The sequence below is a fragment of the Pelmatolapia mariae genome, linkage group LG3_W (assembly GCF_036321145.2).
Source record: "Pelmatolapia mariae isolate MD_Pm_ZW linkage group LG3_W, Pm_UMD_F_2, whole genome shotgun sequence".
Classification (NCBI taxonomy): domain Eukaryota; kingdom Metazoa; phylum Chordata; class Actinopteri; order Cichliformes; family Cichlidae; genus Pelmatolapia; species Pelmatolapia mariae.
In genome coordinates, this window is record NC_086229.1 from 29,713,608 (window position 1) to 29,739,335 (window position 25,728).

At 42.7% G+C, this 25,728-nt stretch overlaps 1 protein-coding gene across 1 annotated transcript; it reads right to left on the reverse strand.

The window, feature by feature from the left end:
- Positions 1–956: 956 nt before the first annotated feature.
- Positions 957–23,338, reverse strand: LOC134624364 (NACHT, LRR and PYD domains-containing protein 4E-like). The gene is made up of 9 exons (XM_063469340.1): positions 23,216–23,338; positions 23,012–23,131; positions 11,122–11,200; positions 10,222–10,447; positions 8,202–10,008; positions 7,919–8,092; positions 5,323–5,493; positions 2,077–2,123; positions 957–1,919 (listed from the first exon to the last, which is right to left on the reverse strand). The coding sequence occupies exons 1-9, from the start codon at positions 23,302–23,304 to the stop codon at positions 1,387–1,389; spliced, it is 3,246 nt and encodes a 1,081-aa protein (XP_063325410.1). The 5' UTR covers positions 23,305–23,338; the 3' UTR covers positions 957–1,386.
- Between the last annotated feature and the right edge of the window lie 2,390 nt (positions 23,339–25,728).

A 25,728-nucleotide genomic window follows, 5' to 3' on the forward strand; every position in this document is an offset into this window, starting at 1 on the left:
CTGATGCGGATGATAATGAGAGACCGGTGAGTACACAGCTGAACATAATCTGGCTAACGACATGAGAGACGAGCTGATACGGGAAAAACAGGAAGTGAGAAAAACATTGATGTGGCAAAAATAAACTGAACATGAGCAAACTGAAATCACTGGGTCAATGACCCAGCAACACTGACAGCTGCATTGCTGGCTGATCCCAAAAGGTTGATTCTGCTCATCTGGACGTTTTCAGTGGGAGAAACGTTTGGTCACTGATCCAGGTGACTTCTTCAGTCTCAGCTGACTGCAGGTTTCCAACCTTACAAACAGCACATTTGCACAATGATTGAAACTAGCAGCAGTGGTACCCAATATATTGTATAGTAATAAATACATAGACATATATAATACATACTAATGATGAAGGAACTGAGCTCACAGTCCATTTTTCATTTAGTGAACTACTACTCAATTTTTGGGGGTCTCAGAAATGCTCACTCTGTTTGTACATCACTTATTGTCAGCAATAGACTCATTCTGCTTTGTGGACATAAACATGTGACATTATTTCCTCTGTGTTTTATGAAACTAGAGCTGCATGATAAACAATGAAACAGCTTCTAAAAGTTTGACGTCAAAGCAAATCTAATGTCTGTCACCAAATTTCAGCATATTCTTCATTAGGACCCTTTGTGATATTTTTCATGTTTCATACAAACTATATTGATACACAACATATGCAGTGCTATACACAGATATTTACATGTTTCTAAGAGTTTGATAATGAAGCTGTTATCAACATCCTGCACCATGTTCTTGTTGTTGTTCAATTTGGGAAAAACACAAGACTATTTACAAATAATCAGCATCTGCTGTTTATTAAATAAGCCGCATGCATTATGATCCCTCAGTACAATCATATTCTGCTTGAACTGCATTCAAAACAATTGAGCCAATATTTTCAGCTTATATGGCTGAAACATTTTGAAATGATGAGCTTCCAACAATGAGTAAGAGATTTGGAGAGTTTGGAAACATCCCATTAAGAAAGATAAATCAAACATTCGTAGTCATTTTAAGGAGTGCAGACTTGTTGAAAATGCAGAGGAGATAGTTGTGAACTGAGCTTCAGAGAAAAACAACATATTGATATTCACTCTGAAGCTTTGAGTGTAAAAAGACAGAAAAACAACATGTGGATCCTGGAATAATGGGAGCTTCCATCTTTAAAGGACTGAAGAGAAAAAAGTTTACAAGGAATCATTTAGAACAGCTTCAAACATCAATTGATTGAATCCATGAATCTGAAAACGTGTTTCTGAGTGAAAGAGAGACATGTACAGACTGAACTATCTGTTCAACAGTCAAGAGTGTTTCTCTAACAGGAGGACACTCGTTAAACTCAACTCAGGACAGGGACACTGAGGAACCAAGATACCTGAATCTAAACCCAGGATAAAGAGTTTCAGTGAATGTGGTGCTGAAGGTGTGAATATGAATCAGAGTGTCAGAGGAGACTCTGTAGAAGGACAGAGTGCCGGCAGGAACGTCCACATACACCGCTACTCTGTTAGAGACAGAGGAGGAGGAGGAGGAGATGGATGTTCCTCTGTTATTGTGCCAGACAGAATGAGGACCATCATCGTAGCAGATCAGGCTCCAGGACTGATCATTGTATCCAAACCAACAATCTTTACTGTCTCCTTTCCTTCTGATTCTTCTGTAACTCACTGACATATAAACCCCTCCTTTCCACTCGACCTCCCAGTAACAGCGACCAGTCAGACCATTTTCACACAGCAGCTGAGGCCAGTAATCAAATCTGTCTGGATGATCAGGAAATGACTGAACCTCCTCCACATGTGCCACCATCCTGTTGTTCTCAGACAGTTGGAGTTTTGTGTGTACTGTGTTTGTGTCGACTGTGAGTTGACAGGAATCTGATGGAGAGAACAAACACAATCCAGCTGCAGGTATTAATCATCTGTTCATTGATTGACTCCTGACATCAGAGATGTGAATGAGTGATGTGACAGTTTGAAGATGGTTGAATGTGTGCTTCTTTATTTTCATGAATCACATTAAAAACCCACTTACATTTCCTCAGACCTGGTCTCAACCATCGGACTCCAGCAGGCTCCACCCTGAAAGGAGGAGGGGGGGAGAGGTCAGACCGGCACAGTCTCTTTCAGCATACACAACTGGACATTACATGGCTCTCATTTACATACTGTTAGACACTGATAAAGTAACAGTGCAACATTTTCATGAATACACTTATGAGGAAAGCATTGAGAGAACAGTTTACCCTGGCCTGGAGCCAGGCTGGTGAGCGTGCCCGGGGGTGAGCGTCTGGTGGTCGGGCCTTATTCCATGGGCCCCGACCAGGCACAGCCAGAAAAGGGGACATGGGCCCATCCTGCTGCAGGCCCACCACCCGCATGAGGTGCCGTAGGGGTCGGGTGCATTGTGTGCCGGGAGAAGGCCAGGAGCAGATGCCCTGGCGGACCGATCCCCGGCTACCAAGACTGGCAATAGGGACATGGAATGTCACCTCTCTCATGGGGAATGAGCCTGAGTTAATGCGTGAGGTTGAGAGGTACCGGCTAGATATAGTCGGGCTCACCTCTACGCATGGCTTGGGCTCTGGAACCAGTCTCCCGGAGAGGGGGTGGACTCTGTCTCAGTCTGGTGGGCTGGGGTGGGAATGCTACTATCCCCTCGGCTTGCTGCCTGTACATTGGGGTTCTTCGCGGTGGATGAAAGTGTTTGTTCTCTGCGCCTTAGGTTCAGGGAACGAGTCCTGACTGTCATCTGCACTTATGCTCCGAGTTGCAGTTCAGAGTACCCAGCCTTCTTGGGGGGGGTGCTAGAAGGTGCTCCACCTGGAGACTCTGTTGTCCTACTGGGAGACTTTAATGCTCTTATGAGTAACAACAGTGATACCTGGAGAGGCGTGATTGGGAGGAACGGCCTCCCTGATCTGAACCCAAGTGGTGTTTGGTTATTGGACTTCTGTGCAAATCACAGTTTGGCCATAGCAAACTCCTTGTTCGAACACAAAAGTGTCCATAAGCGCACATGGCACCAGGACCCTCCAGGCCACAGGTCAATGATCAATTTTGTAATCTTATCACCTGCGACCATATGTTCTGGACAATCAGGTAAAGAGAGGGGCTGAGCTGGGGAGGACGCTGGACAGACCCAGTGCGCCTAAACATGTAGTGAGGGTGTGCTGGGAACACCTCGCAGAGGCCCCAGTCCATGAAATCTTCAACACACACCTCTGGCAGAGCTTCAACAGCATCCAGAGGGAGACTGGGGACATTGAGTCCTAATGGACCATGTTCAGCATCTCCATTGCCAAAGCTGCAGCATTGAGTTGGGGCCGCAAGGTGGTTGGTGCCTGTCGTGGTGGTATTCCCCAAAACCAAATGGTGGACACCAGAGGTGAAGGGAGCCACAAGGCTGAAGAAGGTATCTTGTCAGGCTTGGCTAGCCTGTGTTTTATGGACTTGGAGAAGGCATTCGACCGTGTCCCTTGGGGTGTCCTGTGGGAGGTGCTATGGGAGTATGGGGTGTCTGGCACATTGCTACGGGCTATTTGATCCCTATACAACCATTAAGAGCTTGGTTCACATTGCCGGCAATAATTCGGACTTGTTCCCTGTGGGTGATGGGCTCCACCAGAGCTGCTCTGTGTCACCAATTCTGTTCTTAATTTTTATGAACAGGATTTATAGGCGCAGCCAAGTGGCGGAGGTCTTTCACGTAGGTGGTCTCAGAATCTCATCTCTGCTTTTTGTGGATGATGTGGTTCTGTTGGCTTCATCGGTTGCTGGCCTCCAGCTCACTCTGGAACGGTTCACAGACGTGTGTGAAGCAGTGGGACTGAGGATCAGCCCCTCCAAATCCGAGGCCATGGTTCTCAGCCGGAAAAGGATGGAGTGCCCACTCTGGGTCCGGGACGAGTTCCTACCCCAAATGGAGGAGTTTAAGTATCTCGGGGTCTTGTTTGTGAGTAATGGGAGAAGGGAGCCGGAGATCGACAGACGGATTGGTGCTGCAGCTGCTGCACCAGTCCTTCGTGGTGAAGAGAGAGATGAGCGCAAAAGCGAAGCGCTCAATTTACCTGTCTGATCTACGTCCCTACCCTCACCTATGGTCACAAGCTGTGGGTAGTGACCAAAAGAACAAGATCACAGATACAAGCAGTGGAAATGAGCTTCCCCCGAACAGTGGCTGGTCTCTCCCTTAGAGATAGGAGAGGGTAGGGAAGTTCAGCCATCTGGGAGGGGCTCAGAGTAGAGCTGCTTCTCCTCCACATTGAAAGGAGCCAGCTGAGGTGGTTTGGGCATCTGACAAGGATGCATCCTGGGTGCTTCCTGGGTGAGGTGTTCCGGGCATGTTCTGGAACACCTCACTCAGTGACTTTGATGACTGGTGCCAGCAGAACTACCTCCAGATCAACACAAGAAAAAACAAGGAGCTGGTGGTAGACTTCCACAAGCAAAAACATCATCTACTACAACCACTAAACATCCAAGGTATGGACATTGAGGCTGTGGTACCTTGGTGTACATCTGAGCAATAAACTTGACTGGACTCACAATTTAAACACCCTCTACAGAAGAGGGCAGATCAGGCTGTACCTGCTGTGGAGACTGAGGTCTTTTGGAGTGAAGCGCTCACTACTGAAGACTTATGACTCTGTGGTGGCCTCAGCCATCTTTTACGGTGTGGTCTGCTAGGGCGGCACCATCTCTACTGGTGACAGGAAGAGACTGAACAGGCTGATCCAGAGGGCCAGCTTTTTTCTAGGATGCCCTCTAGACCCAGTGGAGGTGGTGAGTAAGAATGGAGAAAGGAGAATGGTGGCTAAGTTGTCATCCCTGTTGGACAACATAGCCCAACCCATACATGGGACCCTGACAGCACAGAGCAGTGCTACCCAAGATGTGGGACAGAGATGGCAGCTACCTTTACAGGGTAAGACTCAGCTGAACATTTCTATCTATTTCACACCTTGGCTCATGTGATGAGGCACATAATTAATAACGGTTCAACGACCATTTTTAGAGATAACCAAATTTTAAATTAAATTAAATACCTAAGTCTCTCCAAAATTTGATTTTAGAACTGAAGAAGCTTCTCATATGAAATGTCTGCAAGAAAAATTTATAAGTCCAGTTGCTCTTTTCAAGCTCCTTAGATTGTCTGTAATGAGCAAGAAAAAAAATCTTCCCTTCATTTGTGACATCTGCATGAAACAATCAGGAACTGAATGTTGGACACAGCTGATGTTTTCAGCTCTTCCTCCTCTATCAGACATTCTCTCCATACCTGAGAGTGTCTAGTCTCCAATGTGGATCCTTCAGTCCAGCCAACAAACTCTGGACTGAGTCTCCTGGATGATTGTAGCTCAGGTCCAGCTCTCTCAGATGGGAGGGGTTGGAGCTCAAAGCTGAAGCCAGAGAAGTACAGCCTTCCTCTGTGATCAGACAGCCTGATAGACTATATAAACACACACACACACACAAAAAAAACAATACATTTGTTAACACTTCACTAAAGGCTTATTTTCAATTATTTTTATGGATAAAATATCCATTCAAATTCAAATTTTATTTGTCACAAACAAATGAATGATAGTCAAATGCCAAGTCCAAGATACATGTAGACTTGTTGGTTAAATTCCATGCACCCTCAAACACCTGAAGAAGACTTTGTAAGATTTCTTGTTTAATTTGTTTAAGAAGAAATAGACAATTTCATCAAATTCGGATATGTAATATTGTAATATTTTTTTCGATAGGCCAAGGAAAACCAGTTATAATGTGAGTGTGCAGGTGCGCCTCCAGGAGTGGTGGATCCCGAAGATGGTACACCAGGACTGAATGCTGCTCTGGAGGCGGAGTATAAGGCGGCGCGGTTGAGGACGGCAATCATCCATCCTCGGTTTTACTCCAACCAGCTGGGGCTGCGACATGCTCTGTGTTGCTTTGCAAGTCCAGGAGGAAGAAGGAGTGGATCGCCTTTTCAGTTGGGTACAGTTTTCTCATGTTTAGTTAGTCAGTGAGGTGAGTGATTGTTGTTTGGTTATGTTTTTTGGGGGCTAGGTAAGCAATCGCTCCTCTGAGTTAGCTTCCCTTATTGTTGTTTGCCATTCGAGAAGCCAAGCAGGAATCCCTTGGTTTCAGCCCAGCTGATTTTGTTTTTGGACACACGGTATGTGGGCCATTGCGATTACTTAAGGAGAAATGGTTGTCCGAATCGCATCGGGTGGAGGATAATGCGTTGGATTATGTGTGTGCTTTTAAGGAACATCTCTCTTGTGCAGTTGGCCCGCGACCACTTGAGGCGAGCCCAGGGCAGTATGAAAGCACATTTTGACAAGAAATCTGTGGTTCGGAATTTTGCCCCGGGGGAGAAGGTGCTGGTTTTGCTTCCAGTGACTGTGTCAACCTTTGTTTTCTGACTACCGTAGGCATCATCAGCAACATCTGTCCTGTGTCATGACATCACGGTGGAAAGGCCGATAAAACAGCACGCTTATCATGTAAACTACACAAAGCGGAGCTTGATGCAGTAGGAAGTTGAATATCTCATTGAGCATGGTCTTGCCATTTTCAGTCATGACGTGTGGAGCTCGCCTTGTATTCTGGTAGCGAAAGCGGACAATATGGCCCGCTTCTGCACAGATTTCCAGAAAGTGAATGCGGTTACCAAACCAGACTCGTTTCCAGTCCCGCGGATGGAAGATTGCCTCGATCGTGTTGGTTCTGCTCAGTATGTTACAAAGCTGGACCTATTAAAGGGGTACTGGCAGGTTCCATTAACACCTACCGCTTCGGAGATCTCTGCATTCGTAATGCCCAATCACTTCCTCCAATACACAGTGATGCCTTTCAGGTTACATAATGTGCCCGCAACATTTCAACGCCTTGTGTGGCAGGTGCTTTGTGGAGCATCTAAGTGCAAGGCATACTTGGTTGACGTAGTTGTCTATTTTACCTCGTGGCCTGAACATCTCGCAACACTTTCTGAGGTGTTTGGGCTGTTCAACGATGCCTCCCTCACGCTCAACCTTTCTAAATGTGAGTTCGGGAAGGCTACTATTACCTATGTGGGCAAGCAAGTGGGACAAGGGCAGGTATGGCCTGTGACTGAAAAAGTTCAGGTTGTTGTGGACTTTCCAGTGTCACAAACTCGGCGCACGTTGCGTCGGTTTCTGGGATGGCAGGGTTCTATCGGGGGTTCTGTAAAAACTTTTGTTTTGATTCAGAGGAGCACGTTTTTTTCCCTTGTTGTTCTGGCATTGGCTACGGCCCACAGTAGCCTGTGTTACTGTTCTTAAAAAACACATGGTAATCAGATCACCGATCGTCTCTGTCTTCTGTCGGAGGGATGTTACAATATGTTATATAGTTTCGTCTGGCTTGATCGCAAATGGAGTTCTATGACTTTTGATGGTTATAGCCCTTTATACTTTTCAATATATGAAATTTCTGCACAAATGTTGGTCCCATTGAAATGAATATGAAACTACAGTCCATCTAGTGGTATGAATGGCAAACTACAGTGATGGTGCGTTTGGCTTCCTCTAGTGAAAGAAAGGTAAACTATACTCAATAGCAGTAAATTTTTGCTCTAGTTAATATTAGTTAACTAAGTTTTAAGTTTTAAATGATTTCTTAAACACGTTGGTGATTTAACGCTAAAAAAATAAAAAAAAACATTTTTTTAAGTGTTTTTTGTGAGATTTTAGGTTGTGTTAAGGCAGTAAGTCAAAATGGAAAAAACAAACACACAAAGAAACTGCCAATTTAAACGTGAGGTTGTGTTGAATAGAATGCCAACAAAGCAGACATTTTCTTTTAATATAAAAGAATAGAAAGGTCACATTACAGTTAGTGAAAAACACTGTCTGAATTCTAACCTGAGAGTTTCCAGTGTACAATATGGACTCTCCAGTCCTGCAGACAGAAGTTTCGCTCCTAAATCTCGCAGATCATTGTTACTCAGGTCCAGCTCCATCAGACTAGAGGACGGGGAGGTCAGAATTGAGGACAGAGCCTTACAGCTTCTGTCTGAGAGGTTGCAGCCACTTAGTCTGAAACAATTATTATTGAAAATAGTTTTATTGTTTCATGCAGACAAGACAAATACACTTTATATCATTTTGTTACAAAAATCTTTAAAATGAGTACATATTTACTTACAGAGCTTTGTTGGAGACGTTGACCACTGGCAGCAGCCTCAGAAAAGCCTCCTCTGAAGCAGAGTATTTCTTCAGGTCAAACACATCCAGATCTTTTTCTGATGACAGTAAGACGAAGACCAGAGCTGACCACTGAGCAGGAGACAGTTTGTCTGCGGAGAGACTTCCTGAACTCATGGACTGTTGGATCTCCTCCACTAGAGAACGATCATTCAGTTCATTCAGACAGTGAAACAGACTGATACTTTGCTCTACAGACAGACTGTCATTGATCTTCTTCTTAATGTACTGGACAGTTTCCTGATTGTTCTGTGAACTATTTCCTGTCTTTGTCAGTAAACCTTGTAGGAGAGTCTGATTGGTCTGCAGTGAAAGACCAAGGAGGAATCGGACAAGCAAGTCCAGGTGTCCACTTGGACTCTGTAAGGCCTTGTCCACAGAACTCTGGTAGAAGTGTGTCTCTGCAGATTCTCTTGTTTCATGTGTCTGGGAGGTTGTTTGCTGTTCTTCCAGCAGATTGACTCCAGAGTTGATGAAGGTCAGATGGACATGAAGAGCAGCCAGAAACTCTTGAACACTCAGATGGATGAAGGAGAACAGTCTTTTCTGGTACAGTCGTCTCTCCTCTTTAAAGATCTGTGTGAACACCCCTGAGTACACTGAGGCTGCTCTGATATCAATGACATACTGTGTCAGGTCTGATTCATAGAAGATCAGGTTTCCTTTCTGCAGCTGATCAAAAGCCAGTTTTCCCAGAGACTCAATCATCTTCCTGCTCTCCGGACTCCAGTGTGGATCTGTCTCAGCTCCTCCATCATATTTGATCTTCTTCACCTTGGCCTGTACCACGAGGAAGTGGGTGTACATCTCAGTCAGGGTCTTGGGCAGCTGTCCTTCCTCTCTGGTTTTCAGCACATCCTCCAGAACTGTAGCAGTGATCCAGCAGAAGACTGGGATGTGGCACATGATATGGAGGCTTCGTGATGTCTTAATGTGGGAGATGATCCTGCTGGCCTCCTTCTTATCTCTGAATCTCTTCCTGAAGTACTCCTCTTTCTGTGGGTCAGCAAACCCTCTGATTTCTGTCACCATACCAACACACTCAGGAGGAATCTGATTGGCTGCTGCAGGTCTTGTGGTTATCCAGACGCGAGCAGAGGGAAGCAGCTTGCCCCTGATGAGGTTTATCAGCAGCACATCCACTGAGGTGGACTTTCTAGGGTCAGTTATAATTGTAGTTTTGTGGAAGTCCAGAGGAAGTCGACACTCATCCAGACCATCAAAGATGAACACAACCTGGACGTCTTCAAAGCTGCAGATTTCTGCTTCTTTGGTTTCAGTAAAGAAGTGATGAACAAGTTCCACCAAGCTGAACTTCTCCTCTTTCAGCACATTCAGCTCTCTGAAAGTGAATGGAAATATGAACTGGATGTCCTGGTTGGCTTTGTCTTCAGCCCAGTCCAGGGTGTATTTCTGTGTTAAGACTGTTTTCCCAATGCCAGCCACTCCCTTTGTCAGCACTGTTCTGATTGGTTCATCTCTTCCAGGTGAGGCTTTAAAGATGTCTTCTTGTCTGATTGTTGTTTCTGGTCTGTCTGGTTTCCTGAAGGCCATTTCAATCTGTCTGACCTCATGTTCATCATTGACATCTGCAGTTCCTCCCTCTGTGATGTAGAGCTCTGTGTAGATGTGATTCAATAGGGTTGGGCTTCCTGCTTTAGCGATCCCCTCAAACACACACTGGAACTTCTTCTTTAGTGTAGATTTAAGTTTACCCTCACTCCAATAGACGTCTCTATTTGAAGTTTCTAAAAGAAATAATAATTTAATTCAATTCAATTTTATTTATATAGCGCCAAATCACAACAACATTCGCATCAAGGCGCTTGAGATTGTACAGCAGAATAGTCCAAATATAAGTCCAGAATTTTTATATTTATGTTTGACTATCACTTTAGGGTTAGACATTAGTAAACAACCTCTTTAACCAGCAGCTTAAATCTTTATGGAAATCCTCTTACTTTTGTGCAGAAGGTCAGCTAGCTCATCCTGCTTCATTCTCCTTAAAAAGTCCAGTGTGATCTTCACAAATGCCTCTCTGCTGCTCCTCCTCTGCTCCTCATCCTCACCCTCTTGCTCCTCAACAGTTCTCTGACCCTCCAAGTATTTCGGAAAATCTGTACTGACAACTTTTTGAATCTTCTTCAGTTCATTCTTCACAAAAGTGATGATGTTGTCCTGCAGTAGCTGGAATAGAGTATTGTGTGAATTAATATGTTACATTACAACCTCAACTGGTGGTGCAGTGGAAGAAGAGAGGAACAATGAACAGAGGGAAACCAGGAACAACAGACAGAAATAGCCAGGTTATATGAAGGTGTTGTCATAATCATATTTCTGTTGCAGTCCACAGCAAATCCTGATTCTGGAAACAGAGTGAATATTGCTACATCATGGTAATTGTTAATTGTTGTTAAATTGGAATGTTAAAAAAAAACAAGCAAAAAAATAAATCAAATTCTGAGATCAGATAACTCAACTTTGCTTTGCTTAAAGTGGAATAAATGCTATAATAATATGATAAATAACTTTTTCTAAAGTTTTCCAGTCATTTATCCAACTTACATAGTTTATTAGACACTACCATGACAGCCAAAAATTAAAGGACATGTCTGTAGCAATATGTGTCAAGGTGGTCATGGGTATAGATAAAATTACAAACACATTTTTTTTTGACCAGCCCAGCTGTCAAAGCTCATTGTTTATTTGAAACAATGTTTAGTTGTGCTTCTAACTTGTCTTATCTTGCAATTAATACTACAAAAAACCAATACTTGCAATATGTTTGAAGTATAAATAGCCGTTCTTTTTGAGAAATGACTGAACAGAATAGATGTAAAAGTAGTTGTACATGTACAGACCATAAATATGGAGTCCAGCTGTGTTTGATGCTGCTGGGTAGACTGACTACTGGGAGTCTCTGAGCTCTGCTGGTCCAGTCTGTGGAGGAATCATAAAGAATTAGTTCAATACAGGAGAAAGATCAATATTTTAACTGCTGAGTTTTAGTTCTCAGAAAACACCATCTTAATGCTGCTGGCAAAAATAAATAAATAAATAAAAAATGAAAAAAAAAACAGCTTACACCTATGAATACCTGGAGCTCTTACAAGAATAAAGACTGGTAAATCTTTTGTAATATTTCCAATGGTCTAATTATCTTAACAGTAATGACACACATGACATTTGTCATTAGCGTTTTCTAACCTGCCAAGATTAAGGCACAGAGTTAGCCAGTCTAGCGAGGAAGGAGTGGCATACAGGTCCAGCGGCCATGTGGTGTGGAACTTGAAGCCAGTCAGTTAAATCAATCAACAGACCCATACTTAAGTGTCAATATCAGGCAAGCGTTTTAGGCTAAGGGAAGCATCTATAATGTAAACAGACTTGGTCCTAGCACTGAACCCTGTGGAACCCTGTGGAACACCGTAGTTGACCTTAGTGTATGAAGAGGACTCTCAATTTAGATGAACAATTTGGAGTCTATTAGATAAATGTGATACAAACTACAGCATGCTTTAATCACGCTAATAGAATATTATGGTCAACAGTATCGAACGCTGCACTGAGGTCTAGCAGGACAAGCACAGCGATGAGTCCACTGTCAGAGGCCATAAGAAGATCATTTGTAACCTTCACTAAAGCTGCTCTGAAACCTGACTGAAACTCTTCAGATAAGCCATTCCTCTGCAGATGATCTGTTAGCTGTTTGACCAAGGGCGTCGATTTGGCATGGACGGAGGGGACGTGTCCCCACCAATATCCAGCGATTATTGAATGGTCCCCACCAATAATTTGATCTCTTCGAGTTAAGAAAAACAAACCCGATAGAAAGAAAAAAACAGATCTGTCAACGTCTCATTCACCCAGCGGTGCAGAAAGAGTTAAATTACGTTCTCTACTGGAGTCCGACCTCATGTGACAAATATGGCCAATGTGATTGGCTGAGCCTTTCAGGGAGCTCTGTTTAGTTTTAGCAGCGGCAATCCTGCGCTGCGAGGAGGAGAGGAGGATGGCAGCAAAAAGGAAGAACCTGGATATAAGAAAGTATTTTTCAAAGAAACCTGTAAGTCACTTAAAGTCAAGTTCACTCATAAAATGTGTCCGTCATAATAACGTTACAGGCAATACCAGGCCATACATGCCAACCCTCCCGATTTTTCCAGGAGAAACCCGAATTTCAGTGCCCCTCCCGAAAATCTCCCGGAGCCACCATTCTCCCTAATTTTTCCCGATTTTCCACCCGGACAACAAAATTGAAAAACCATATCCTAGATTGGCCCAGCCAATTCCAGTTTCCAACAATAGCTGCTACTACTGCAGCTACTTAGTATTAATATTACTCTCATTACTCTTTCTGGGTCGCAAAATAAACTTTTAACATATTTTCAGGCGAGATTGTAGTTGTGTATACTTCAAATAACTTAAACATGTTATTGTTTGGCCTTTTTCAGTGTTTTATTTGTTCGTGAGTAAATCGGTTTGGCTGAGATTAAAGTTATTAGATTAGATTAGATTAAATAAAACTGTATTATTCCTCTGGGATTTTCACACAGCTGAATAAATGTCGAACAGAAAACTGATTAAACAGAAGTGTGAGATGGTCAAGAATATACGCAAGCGTCCGGTTATATTTTATTTTATTTAGACCACAAGGAGCAGATGGCAGAGGTGACGTAATTATGAAGGCTAGACCCCCCAATTTCACAGTCGCTCATTTCCGGTCTACCGGCTTTCGGAGGACCCGGCCCACTTAGACCGCGAAGGCCGGGTCCTCAGGTGGACGCAGCCTAATTCTGAGGTCTCAAGGTTGGCAGGTATGTGCTGGCTTTGGCCCTCATCAGTCTAAAACTGTATGTAACCATGAAAGAAGTGTTGCCATGTCCACCAGGACAGTATAGTATAGACGGTAGAATAGACTCCTTCACATAGTGGACATTGAGTTGTTGTGTGGGGCACCAGTAGTCCATGTGTGTTGCTGTAACAGTAGTTCATGTTTAGAATAAAAAGTCCCAGCTCACTGATTTGATCGGGGCAATAGTGCCTGAAATGTTGCATAATTTTGCTGAGAGATCTTTTACTTTGTGGTGATCTTAGATGAGTAGTTTTATGAGCAAAAACCAGGTCATTCAGTGTTCCCTTTGTACTAATGTGTAAGAGATGTTGGTGTACTATAACTGAAGTAATGTTGTTAGGTCCTTAAAGTCATATTCTTTTATTGTCATGACTGTATTTGAAGCTTTTTTTTTATTTTTGTATGATACCTGATTTATATGGAATATGGCTGAAGTAAACTAAAGTCTAAAATCAGTCATTTATTTAATAGTAATTTAACATGATATAATTCACATATAAAACTATGAATTGTAATTTTAAATGGTTTAAAAGCATGTAGAATAGCATATGTGGGCAAGTATATTTCTCCTTTTTTTAAATCAAGAAACAAAGACAAAAAGGACAAAAAAAAGAAACAGGGCAGGTTTCGGTGGTTGAATCATCCGTCCCCACCAATGCCAAAACCAAATCTACGCCCTTGTGTTTGACAACTACTCTTTCAAGGATGTTTGATATGAAAGGAAGGTTGGAGATTGGCCTATAATTAGCTAAGACAGCTGGGTCTAGAGATGGCTTTTTAAGTAGAGTTTTATCTACAGCAGGGGTGGGCAATTCCAGGCCCCGAGGGCTGGTGTCCCTGCAGGTTTTAGATCTCACCTTGGGTCAACACACCTGAATCACATGATTAGTTCGTTACCAGGCCTCTGGAGAACATCAGGACATGTTGAGGAGATAATTTAGCCATTTAAATCAGCTGTGTTGGTTCAAGGACACATGTAAAACCTGCAGGGACACCGGCCCTCGGTGCCCACCCCTGATCTACAGCCAGCTTGAAGGCCTGTGGTACATAGGCGATTATTAGAGATAGGTTGATCATATTTAAGATTGAAGAATTAAGAGATTAGAGATTACTCTTATTTTTCACAAGTGCACAAATCGTACTCCAGAATAGATTACTTTTTGCTTGATTCTAAATTGATGTCTAAAGTTGAATGCTCAACTTATCATAACATCTTGATCCCAGATCACTCTCCAACCTCTTTAGTCCTGGACTTCTGTGATACGAAACAACAGGGTAAATGGCGTTTTCACCCGTCACTCCTGTCTAAGACATCCTTTTGCCAATTTATGACAACTAAAATATCAGATTTCTTGGAAACTAATGATAAACGTTTCTGATTCGATTTTATGGGAAACATTTAAAGTGGTAATGTGAGGAGAAATTATTTCTTTTGAATCTTCACTAAAAAAATGAATGCCGGAAACGCCAGTTCGAAAAAGAAGCTGAATTAACACAGTTAGAACAGTACCACAGGCCTCGTCTTGTCCCTCATTGTGTCAAGACATCACTAAAAGGAAGTTTGAGTATAACACAATTTTATCTAGTCAAGTAACACATCAGCTATTTAGGATCAGACAGAAGCATTTTGAGTTTGGAGATAAGCCCCATAAGCTTCTTTCTCGGCAGCTGAGAGCCCTACAGGCCAGTAGGGCTATACACAAAATTTAATCAAGATCAGGCGAAATTTTAATTAACTCTAAAGCTTCTAATGAGCGATTTAGAGAATATTATGAAGAGCTCTATATGTCGAAATCTTGGGGCAATATTTCTGATTAGTTAGAGAAGCTGGATCTCCCGAAAATGAATGACGCTGCACGAGAGGCTTTAAACTCAGATATTACTATTGAAGAAGTTTCAAAAGCTATTAAGTCATTCTACAATGGAAAGTCCCCAGGCCCAGATGGGTTTGGTATTGAATTGTATAAAAAGTACATTGAAAAGGTGGCCCCACTTTTTTTGAGAATGTTTAAACATCTTTCCATACTCAAAGATTTCCCCGTACGCTATATGAAGCTAATCAAAGGAGTTTGCAAAGAAAAGCGTCTGGACTTCTTTAACCCTCTGGGGTCGCTGGACGCGCCGGCGCGTCAAAATCACATGACCAATTTAAGACGACACAGCTACAAGATGCAGCGAGTCAGAGTCTCAATTTCAACTTGGGTCGAAAGTGCGGACTTCAGACTATATACCAGTTTTTGAATTGTGTCGATAGGCCACGTAAAACCAGAGTTATGATAAAAAATACAGGTGATGTTTTTTTCTGAACAAAACAGTGGTGTTTACAGCGGGAAGAACGGTAAAAACGGCGTTTTCCACAGACAGCGCTAGCAAACACTCTCCCTTTGCGAGTGAAAAAAGAAAAAGAAAAAACACCCCTTCCCTATTGGGTGTTAGTTTACCATGTCAGCCAATCAAAAAAATGATATGGCAACATGTGACATTTGGTTGTTTAGGGAGAAGGGGAAGTTTTTAGGAGCGACACCCGCGACGGAAAGCGGGCGAGCGAAAGAAAGAGAGAGAGCGAGTTTTCATATCTGAGACATTAGTGATGTTTAGCGTGTTTGGAGGCTGTAGTTAGTGTGTTGTGTAGTTACTGTTTTGTATTGTGTGTCAGTTATACTGCTGAATTTCATATTTTCTCCAAAAAAAGGCGTCAAAGGTGGATTCCAGTGTAAACGCTGTTCCCACATGGGAAACTGGACTGATGCACCTCCTGCAGTCAGACCTGCAGGGTTTAGGCCTGTGGTGTTCTCCTCTGTCTTATACTGAACACAAACTACATTTTTTGGACTGGCACAAATAATTTGTGTGCCTTCTTATTTGATGCAGCACACCTGATTGTTCTGTCAATAGATTTAAATGGTTATATAAAAAACGCCTGAGGCCTTGGCTGCATTTTTAGGTAAATAGTACCATATAACTTTATTGTTTGCAAAACTTGTGCATAATTTTTAGAAATGTACAATTTATATTTGCATTTCAAGTTATGAAAATGATTCGTTAAACATGTTTGTGGGTTTTACAGTAAAAGATATAACTCTTTTCTACTCGGATTTTGAATTTTTTGTCTGAATTTAGATCAACTGTGCTAATATAGTATACCAAAATGAAAAACTAACTCAAATTTCAGATATTTGAGGTTGTGCTGAAAATAATGATACCAAACAAGGCAAGAAAAACACATTTTAAAGGTGAAATATAGAGGTAAAATCAAAAGTAGTCAAAAACGGCCAATTATACCCTGGACCCCAGAGGGTTAAGTTGCTTGAAGACGTTTCACCTCTCATCCGAGAAGCTTCTTCAGTTCTAGGGTCAAATGGCCGAGAGTCCCAGATTTAAACCAAGTGGGAGTATCCCCCCCAAAGAGGGACAAAGGACCCCCTGGTGATCCTCTAATCACATGAGCCAAGGTGTGAAAGCGGGTGTGGGACCTAATCAGCCCGGGTTTCGGGTGTGCTCATTGTGAAACCTGGCCCCACCTTGTCATGTGAATTCCTGAGGTCAGATGGCCCAGGATGTGAGTGGGCATTAAGGCGTCTGGGGAGGGAACTCAAAACTGGATTATAGATGGCAGACAGTTGGTGTCGTAAACCACCGTCTCTGTTCAAAGATGGTCGCTCACAGTGGACATAGATGGCCTCTTTCACTCCTCTTTCAAACCATCTGTCCTCTCTGTCCAAAATGTGAATGTTGGTATCCTCATAAGAGTGACCTTTATCCTTAAGATGCAGATGGACTGCTGAGTCTTGTCCTGTGGAGGTGGCTCTTCTATGTTGTGCCATGCGCTTGTGAAGTGGCTGTTTGGTCTCTCCAATGTAGAGGTCATGTTGGATCAATTATCCATGCGGATCAAACTGGGTTTGTCCCCCAGAGGTTTTCCTTCTTTAATGTTCGAAGATTGATGAACATAATGTATCATAGGCACTGGGGGGCTTCCAAGTTCCAGTACTGAGCTTAGATGCTGAAAAGGCGTTTGACCAGGTCGAGTGGGCCTATATACTTCGGGTACTGGAGATGTTTGGTTTAGGCGAACAGTTTATATCATGGGTTGATATGATATATAGGCATCCCTCTTCTTCCATTCTTACTAACCAAGATAGATCAGCGCCTTTTTTTTTTCACCGCGGGACACGACAAGGCTGCCCTTTGAGCCCTTTGCTCTTCGCAATTTCTATTGAACCTCTTGCAGTAGCCATTAGGAATGAGCCCTCTATTGACCCTGTCCCATTGGGGAATATCAAGCACTACATTTCTTTACATGCGGATGATGTTGTTTTGTTCTTGTCAAATCCTGAGCGATCTGTTCCTGATGTGGTGAGGTCGCTTGGGGAAATCTCAGGTTATACAATAATTGACAGAAGAGTGAGTTTGTGGCTTTAACTGCAAACTTGGATGTTGCCTTTAAAAATTACAGACAGATTGAAATACTTGGGTGTTATTTTGTTTAGGATCCTAAATAGATGTTTAAGTTGAATTATCTTGAACAAGTTGAAAAACTGAAAAAGGACATTGGGAAATGGAGGGCTCTCCCTATTTCCATGGTAGGTTGCATTAATGTAATTAAAATGGTTTCCCTTCCTAAATTTCTATATTTATTTTAAAATTTACCTATTTTTAAAAAAATTTATATTTGAATAAGCAATTTTTCAAAGTGATCGATTCAGTAGTATTACCATTTGTTTGTTTTTAAAACTCGCAGGATATCAAAAGTTCATCTATGTAAGTCTAAACTTAAGGGTGGATTTGCTCTGCCACTGTTTCAGTTTCATTATTGGGCTGCAAATGCTAGAACTCTTGCTTACTGGCAGGAAGGGTACAAAAAGGTCATGTCTGACGATACCGCACCTTGGGTGGTCATAGAGAGTGGTGGGGTTGAGAATAGTTCCCTCCCTGCTCTTCTTTTTTCGTACTCTAATCCACAAACCAAGGTCAATAATTTTATAGTTTCAAACTGTGTTAAAATCTTTAGTCAAACGAAGAAAAGGTTGTGCTCTACCAGACACTTCGATCCACACTCCAATATATTGTAATCATGCATTTCCACCCTCATGTTTAGATGCCTCTTTTGAGGTCTGGACACTCAAAGATTTATATATTGACAGGCAGTTTGCATCATTTATTCAGTTGCAGATCAAGTTCTTTCTCCCTGCGTCACATTTTCATTATGTACAGATAAGAAACTATGTTCATCAGAGTATTGTTAATTTTCCATCTCTTCCAGAAGAGGGGTCAATTTTTACACTCCTGAGTTCCCCGGATTCTAAAAAGTTGGTTTCTGGTTTTGTGAAAGCTTTTTCTGAGAATTTAAATTTTAAACCTGACTTTTTGAAGATGGCATGGGAGGAGCAGCTTGGTTTGCAAATTGGAGATGAGATGTGGGAGAGGAGTCTGTGTAGGATCCATTCTTGCTCTATAAATGTAAGGCATCAGTTAATTCAATTCAATTCAAAGTGCTCCAACGACTTCATTATTCAAAAACTAAAATGCACAGGATTTGTGATATGTGATCGTTGTAAACTTGAAGGCTCTCTCACTCATTTATTTTGGACTTGTCCCAAATTGCATAACTATAGGTTGGACATTTTTAAATGTTTATCTGGTATCTATAATTGCACATTACAGCCGGACCCAATAATTGCATTGTTTGGATCTTCCTCTTCCCTTTTACACCTCAGCTCTTCTGCACAAACTACAGTTTTGTTCGGAATGGTAATTGCTAAGAAAATTATCTTGACTCTCTGGAAGTCAGATATTATACCTCAATTCAAAATGTAGCTAACAGAACTGACTGCTCTACTACATATGGAGAGAATTAGGTACACATTAGGGGACAAACAGTTTTGTAGGAATGGGGTCTAAAAGACACGTTGATGGTTTGGAGGAATTAATTATTGAAGTTAACTCAGAAAGATCAATTGGAGAAAAAGAGTCTAACTTTACATCAATGGTACTAAGAGTAGCTGTAGATAATATTACATCTGTGGGATGATTGTTGGTAATTTTTTCTCTAATGATTAAACTTTTTTGTGAAGAAGTTCATGAAGTCATTACTAGTTAACGTTAAATGGATTGTTGGCTCAGTAGAGCTCTGACTTTTTGTCAGCCTGGCTACAGTGCTGAAGAGAAACCTGGGGTTGTTCTTATTTTCTTCAATCAGTGACGAATAGTAAGATGTTCTGGCTTTGCGGAGGGCTTTCTTATAAGGCAGCAAACTATTTCTCCAGGCTAAATGATGATCCTCTAAATTTGTGACACGCCATTTCCTCTCCAGCTTACGAGTTATCTGCTTTAGGCTACGTGTTTGAGAATTATACCACGGAGTCAAATATGTCTGATTTGAATATTTTTCACAGGAGCAACAGTATCTAGTGTTAAACATAGAGAGGAGGCAGAGTTATTAACAAGATGATCAACCACTGTTGGTGTAGCGTTCAGATAGCTGCTCTGCTCTATGTTGGTACAGGCCATTGAAGATGATAACAGTGGGTGGATTATATTCTTAAACTTAGTTACAGCACTTTCAGAAAGACATCTACTGTGATAAAGTCTACTCTCCACTGCTGTGTAATCAATTATTGTAAATGTAAATGTCATCAGGAAATGATCAGACAGCAGGGGGTTTTCAGGAAACACTGTTAAATGTTCAGTGTCTATGCCATATGTTAAAACAAGATCTAGAGTGTGATTAAAGTGGTGGGTGGGTTCTTTTACATTTTGAGAGAAGCCAATTGAGTCTAATAACAGATAAAATGCCATGTTGAGGATGTCATTTTTATCATCTACATGGATTTTAAAATCACCCACAATAATTATTTTATCTGAGCTGAGCACTAAAATTTCTGCCACACCGCCCCCTCGGCCTGTGATTTGAGGTTTCCAGTTCCAGTTCACTGTTCGTGTGATCGACTGGCCGGTCAGCTGAGCAGTTTTGCATTCTTTTCTAACTTTAATGCTCTTTCCATTGTTGTTTTTCACCATCTACTCTGTACATTTCATATTCTTTCCTTTTCCTCATTTTTTTGGACTCGCTTCTGAAACTCCGACATGACCCCAAGGCTCACCTACACCAGAGGCTCCCTCATTCAGCTGCAGCTGCAGCCCAGGCTCCGGCTTTTCCGCTCCGCTCCTACTGACTATTTTCCCAAGGAAATACTCTTGGACACAGAAATCGAAAAACTCACAAAAACAAGGTAACCAGGAGGGGATTAAAGAAGAAGGGGTAAGAGCCAGACTCAAGAGGGAGACACACAAACAACGAGCACTCCTGTCTATTAACCTAATGTGTGGTCTCTCCGCAACAAGGTGGTTGAGCTGCAAGCCTGCGTCAACCACTTGCACGAGTGATGATGCAGCACAATGCATATTGATGGATTTTCACTACCTCTTCGTCTGGAAGAAGACCATGACTGCACCATAAGCAACATGGCGGCGGTGTGTGTCTGCATGTAAACAGCAGCTGGTGCTCTACAGTCACTCTGAGGGAGAAGCTGTGCACTACAGACATCAAGCTTCTGGCTTTTTCCCTGTGTCCCTACTTCCTCTCCCGAGAATTCCCACAGCTTTCCATCTTCTTGGTTTACATCCACCCCAGAGATGATGCAGCTAAAGCTATGTGAGTGAGTACTTCACCAAAACTGTACAAACTGGAACAATTATCACCGGACTCTCCCAAGTTCATCCAGGATGATTTCAACCACTGTTCCCCTGGCAAGTCTTTTATAGACGTCAGGGGAAGACTCTGGATAATTGCTATGGCTCTGTACCAGACACATTCTGACCACCACCAGTTGGCAAAGGGTGAAGTGTCTTGCCCAAAGACACAACGACCAACACTGTCCAAGCCGGGGCTCCAACTGGCAACCTTCCGATTACAAGGCGAAGGAGAAAAATTAAAGGGGCTCCCCTCAAAAATCCCTTAAAGTGGGATTTTAAAGGCAATTTAAAAAATACTTGTTGTAAAAAAGTACAGTACATATACTGTACATTACTAACAAAATCATTGCGTTGTAACCAGTTTTCTGTAAGGCAGAGTAAATCGATTTGTTGATCAATTATTAAGTCATGTACTAGGAGAGCGTTGGAGGAGAGAGACCTAATATCTAATAATCCACATTTCATTGTTTTACTCTTTGGCTCAGATGTGGATACTGTTTAGGTTGTTTAGGTTTTTTGTTGCTTGTTTTTATTCTTTTTTGTCTGCTTGGGAGCTGACACAGTCTCTATGGAGATGTTTTGTTTTGTTTTTGTTTGTTTGTTTTTTTTTTTTTGGGGGGGGGGGGGGGGGGGGGGGAGAGCTGAAGAGAGGTGTGTAAGACTGCAACTCTGCTTCCTGGTCCCAACTCTGGATAGTCATATTTTGGAGGGGTTTAATAAATTTGTCCATATCTCTAGAAATGAGAGCTGCTCCATCCAAAGTGGGATGGATGCCGTCTCTCCTAACAAGACCAGGTTTCCTCCAGAAGGTTTGCCAATTATCTATGAAGCCCACATCGTTTCTTGGACTCCACTCAGACAGCCAGCAATTTAAGGAGAACATGTGGCTAAACATGTCACTCCTGGTCTGATTGGGGAGGGGACCAGAGAAAACTACAGAGTCCGACATTGTGTTGGCAAAGTTACACACCGATTCAATATTGATTTTAGTGACCTCCGATTGGCGTAACCTGGTGTCAGTACTGCCGACGTGAATTATAATTTTACTGAATTTACATTTACAGTTTGCCAGTGCTTTTAAATTTCCCTCAATGTCGCCTGCTCTGGCCCCTGGAAGACAACTGACTATTGGTGCTGGTGTCTCTAGCTTCACGTGTCTGAGAACAGAATCACCAATTACCAAGGGTTAGACACATGAACAGGTTGGTGGTGTACTTCGGGTTTCTGTTTAAGACTATGCTTCCTCCTCACCATCACCCAGCCGCCCTCTTTCCCCAGCTGCTTGGGGTCTGCTGGCCCTTAGGGCCTCCAGTGCTCAGTGTGGTGGTGTTGGAAATGCTGTTATCGATCTGGACTGTCTGAGGAATCTCCATCAGAAAGTCTGGGATCCAGTTACGGTAGGTGTTCAGACCCAGCAGGCTCAGTTTTCCAATCAGGTGCTGAGCTGAAGTCTATGAACAGCATTCACACATGTGTCCTGGGTGAGAGCGAAATGTAGGGTGGTGGCAATGGCCTCGTCTGTTGACCAGTTTGGGTGATAAGCGAACTGCAATGAGTCCAATATGGTGGTAGCAGGGTCTTAATATGATAATGAACCACTTGATGCACTTCACCAGGATAGGTGTGTGTGCGACAGAAAAAACCTCCTAGAACATCCATTCTGTACATTCTGATAGTTTTTTGAAAAAGTCCAACACACACCGCTTCACATATGAACATAGAAATGTGTGTGAAAAAAAGCTGAGCTGACATTAAACATGATGGAGATTTATTCACAAACACTGAGTCACTACAACATTTACACACACATTACCTCTCTGCAGGACGACACACGCCTGATTTAAAATTAATGATTTAATTTCACTGGTGTTTCTTCACACAGCAAATATTTCTTTCTGCTGTGACATTTTATTTCCAGGAATTCATGCAGTAATAAAATTTGTAATGTGAATGTTCCTCAGCCGCATCGCAAAAAAACAACATTAACCACTTTGTAGAAGACCAAATGTTAGATTTAAAAAAAAAAAATGTTTTACTTCTGCTTTGCTTAAGGTGATTTTCAGTTGTTTAGAACCCAAAGGCTTGTTTTTAAGAGACAGTTTAAATGGGATTTAGGGAATGACGTGTTTGCACTGCAGTTTATATCCAACAACATCAAGCAGTTAAATCAAAGAGTTCAGTTCAAAGAGTTCACAGCTCACCTCACTGCAGCAGACAGAGGCTGGACTTTAAAATCAATAATGTCAGCTTTAGACCGATCACTCTTTAAGGAGACACAGCTGGGTTCAGGTTCATGTTTGCGTTTAGTTCCTCGTTTCTTCCTGTGAATAATGATGGAGCAGTGATGTGAGTGCTGAGCTGTGACATGGAGAAGAGTCATGGACAGTTAGAGATGGTCATCTCACCTCTCAGCTTTGGTCTGGCTCTCATGTTCCCCACACAGAGTGCTTTTAGAGGGAGGGACTCCCTCCTCTCTGTCCTCACACTGATCCATGCTGCTCACATCAGCTCACACACACTTTCTACCTTCACCTGCAGAGAAACACAAATCATTCATGTGCACATCAACTGAAATCCTGCTTTTCATCATGTGTGCTGTCCGAATGCGTGTGTATACGTGTGTGTGTGTGTGCGCTCCTTTTATGTGAAAGAACTTTCTTGTGGGAAATTTAGACCTACCAGCTTTAGTGGCTACATATACTGATGTCTGAAAGTGTTTTAAATTATCCTTAAGTCTAGTTTGGTTCTATAAACAGAATCTATGATGACACCATCTCCTCCACCTGCTGCTGTGGAGATTCAGAGAAATAAAACTATCATAAGAAAAGAGAAGATATAAAAAAAAAAAAAAAAAAAGATCTTATCTTTTGTTATTGGATTTCTCTGTTTGGGAAATATTCCACTCATTCCACTGAACCTGGGTAGTGAATTCAATCAGGGCTTTTTTTTAAATCAAATCCTAAAGATACTAACATGAAAACATGTTGAGCAGCTCTCTGACATGAAGAACACGCGTTCTTCAAAACGCACACCAACTACAGGCTCCACGTCACACCTGGACACTAAACACGGACACACAGGTGAGCTGCTTCCTGGAAGGAGGCGGGTTTAAACCTGAAGCTCAGCTCAGGAGGGTTGGAACAGAGCCAACAGTTGATGTCTCCACTTTCTTCTTCTTTTTTTGAATAACAAGTTGAATCTATATCTAACATACATGTAAACAAAATATTCATTTATGAAGTCCGCTCTCCGTCTCCTGCTGTCCCTGCGAATAAAAAGACCCGGAGCTCTCCGGTCGAGCTCAGGCAACATTCAGTGTGTTTTAATGGCGGACACATTCGACCTCGTTGAAAAACATTACACTGACTTCTATGACTTTAATGGAGAGACGTGTGTGAAAAAATCAAACATGAGCTGAACAAACAGTAAAGTTCCTAAAGACAAACTCTTTAAGGAGGAAACAAAGCAAACTTACAGTTTGTTCACACACCAACAACAAGCTCCACTCCACGAAGTTAAGGAAAGTGAAAGTAAACTTTGAGCAGGAGGGAAACACCCAGAGAGGCATTTGAGGACACTCACGAGCATCGAAACACGTGTGCTGCGTTCAGGTGCACCTCGGAAACTCCCATATTGTTGGCAGGTCGTGATTTATTTCTGCGGGTTTTGCTGTTTGAAACACAAACGCCCGTAATCACTTTGTTGTTCTTCTTCCTGCAGCGTTTGAATATTTCAGCACTAAACTGATGTTTCTTCAAAGCTCATTTCAACCTGTTGAAGTCATGAATGAAAGTGCAGACTGAGAGTGGATCACATGATGTTTAAGGTGTGTCATGTGACATGTTCAGTATTGTCACACGTGTCTAGATTGTCCCTGATATAACTGCTCAAACACTGATGATTATATTTGAAGAATTATTACTGATGGCAGCAAAGTTTGAATGGAGCTCTCTGTGCTGATTTGTCGTCCTCTGGAGGGCTCAGGTCAGACTCCTTCATCCTTCTCCAGCATGAGCCCACCCTCAGACCCACAGGAGCTCTGACCTTTGACCTCCTGACCCTATAAGACGACAGGTCCAACCAAAACACAACAGGCACAGGCTAACTCTGGCTGTGTCCCAATTCAGGGTCTGCACGCTTGAAGTAGGCACACTATGCGTACTATAAGTATGAGAAGTGCGGAAGTGAGAGGCTTGTGAAATGGGACGTTCTAGCCTCCGTCGAGCTGTTCAGGTTGCCTAGCAACCATGATACTAACCGCTTTTAGGAGTCGTCATCCGCTTCCGCAAGGAAGCTGTAGCGGTGGCAGCAGACATAGAACAGATGGCCTGCATTTGTATAGCGCTTTACTCAGTCCCTAAGGACCCCAAAGTGCTTCACACTACATTCAGTCATTCACCCATTCACACACACACATTCACACACTGGTGACGGCAAGCTACATTGTAGCCACAGCTGCCCTGGGGCGCACTAACAGAGGCAAGGCTGCCGGACACTGGCGCCACCAGAGCCTCTGACCAACACCAGTAGGCAAACATGGGGTTAGTATCTTGCCCAAGGATATTTGCCCAAGGCATGCAGCCTGGAGCAGCCTGGGATCGAACCACCAACATTCTAGTTAGTGACTGACCTGCTCTGCCACCTGAGCTACAGCCACTGTTCTATTGCTTCAAAGTCCGCCATGATCACCCCACCCTGACCCAACCTGACTGCAACCTTCAGTCGTGTGTGTGTGTGTGTGTTTCAGAGGTGAGGAGGTTCACTCGAGGAGACAGAGAGTTCCTGACCAGACTGGCTCCTCCCCTTCAGCTCACCTGCCTGCACCTCCTCCCTGACTCAGCTCCACCTGCTTCGTTCTGATTTGATCTGTTCTACGTGTTCATACAAATAAAACTTTATTGTTCCTCCTCCTGTCACA

Bases quoted from the DNA above. Each gene is read 5' to 3' on its own strand.
- LOC134624364 (XM_063469340.1), bottom strand. From the start codon at position 23,304: ATGGATCAGTGTGAGGACAGAGAGGAGGGAGTCCCTCCCTCTAAAAGC. The intron at 11,201-23,011 runs GTGAGCTGTGAA...ATTCCTCCACAG, and splicing joins CCTCTGTCTGCTGCAGTGAG to ACTGGACCAGCAGAGCTCAG. The intron at 10,009-10,221 runs GTAAGAGGATTT...TATTTCTTTTAG, and splicing joins AGCTGACCTTCTGCACAAAA to AAACTTCAAATAGAGACGTC.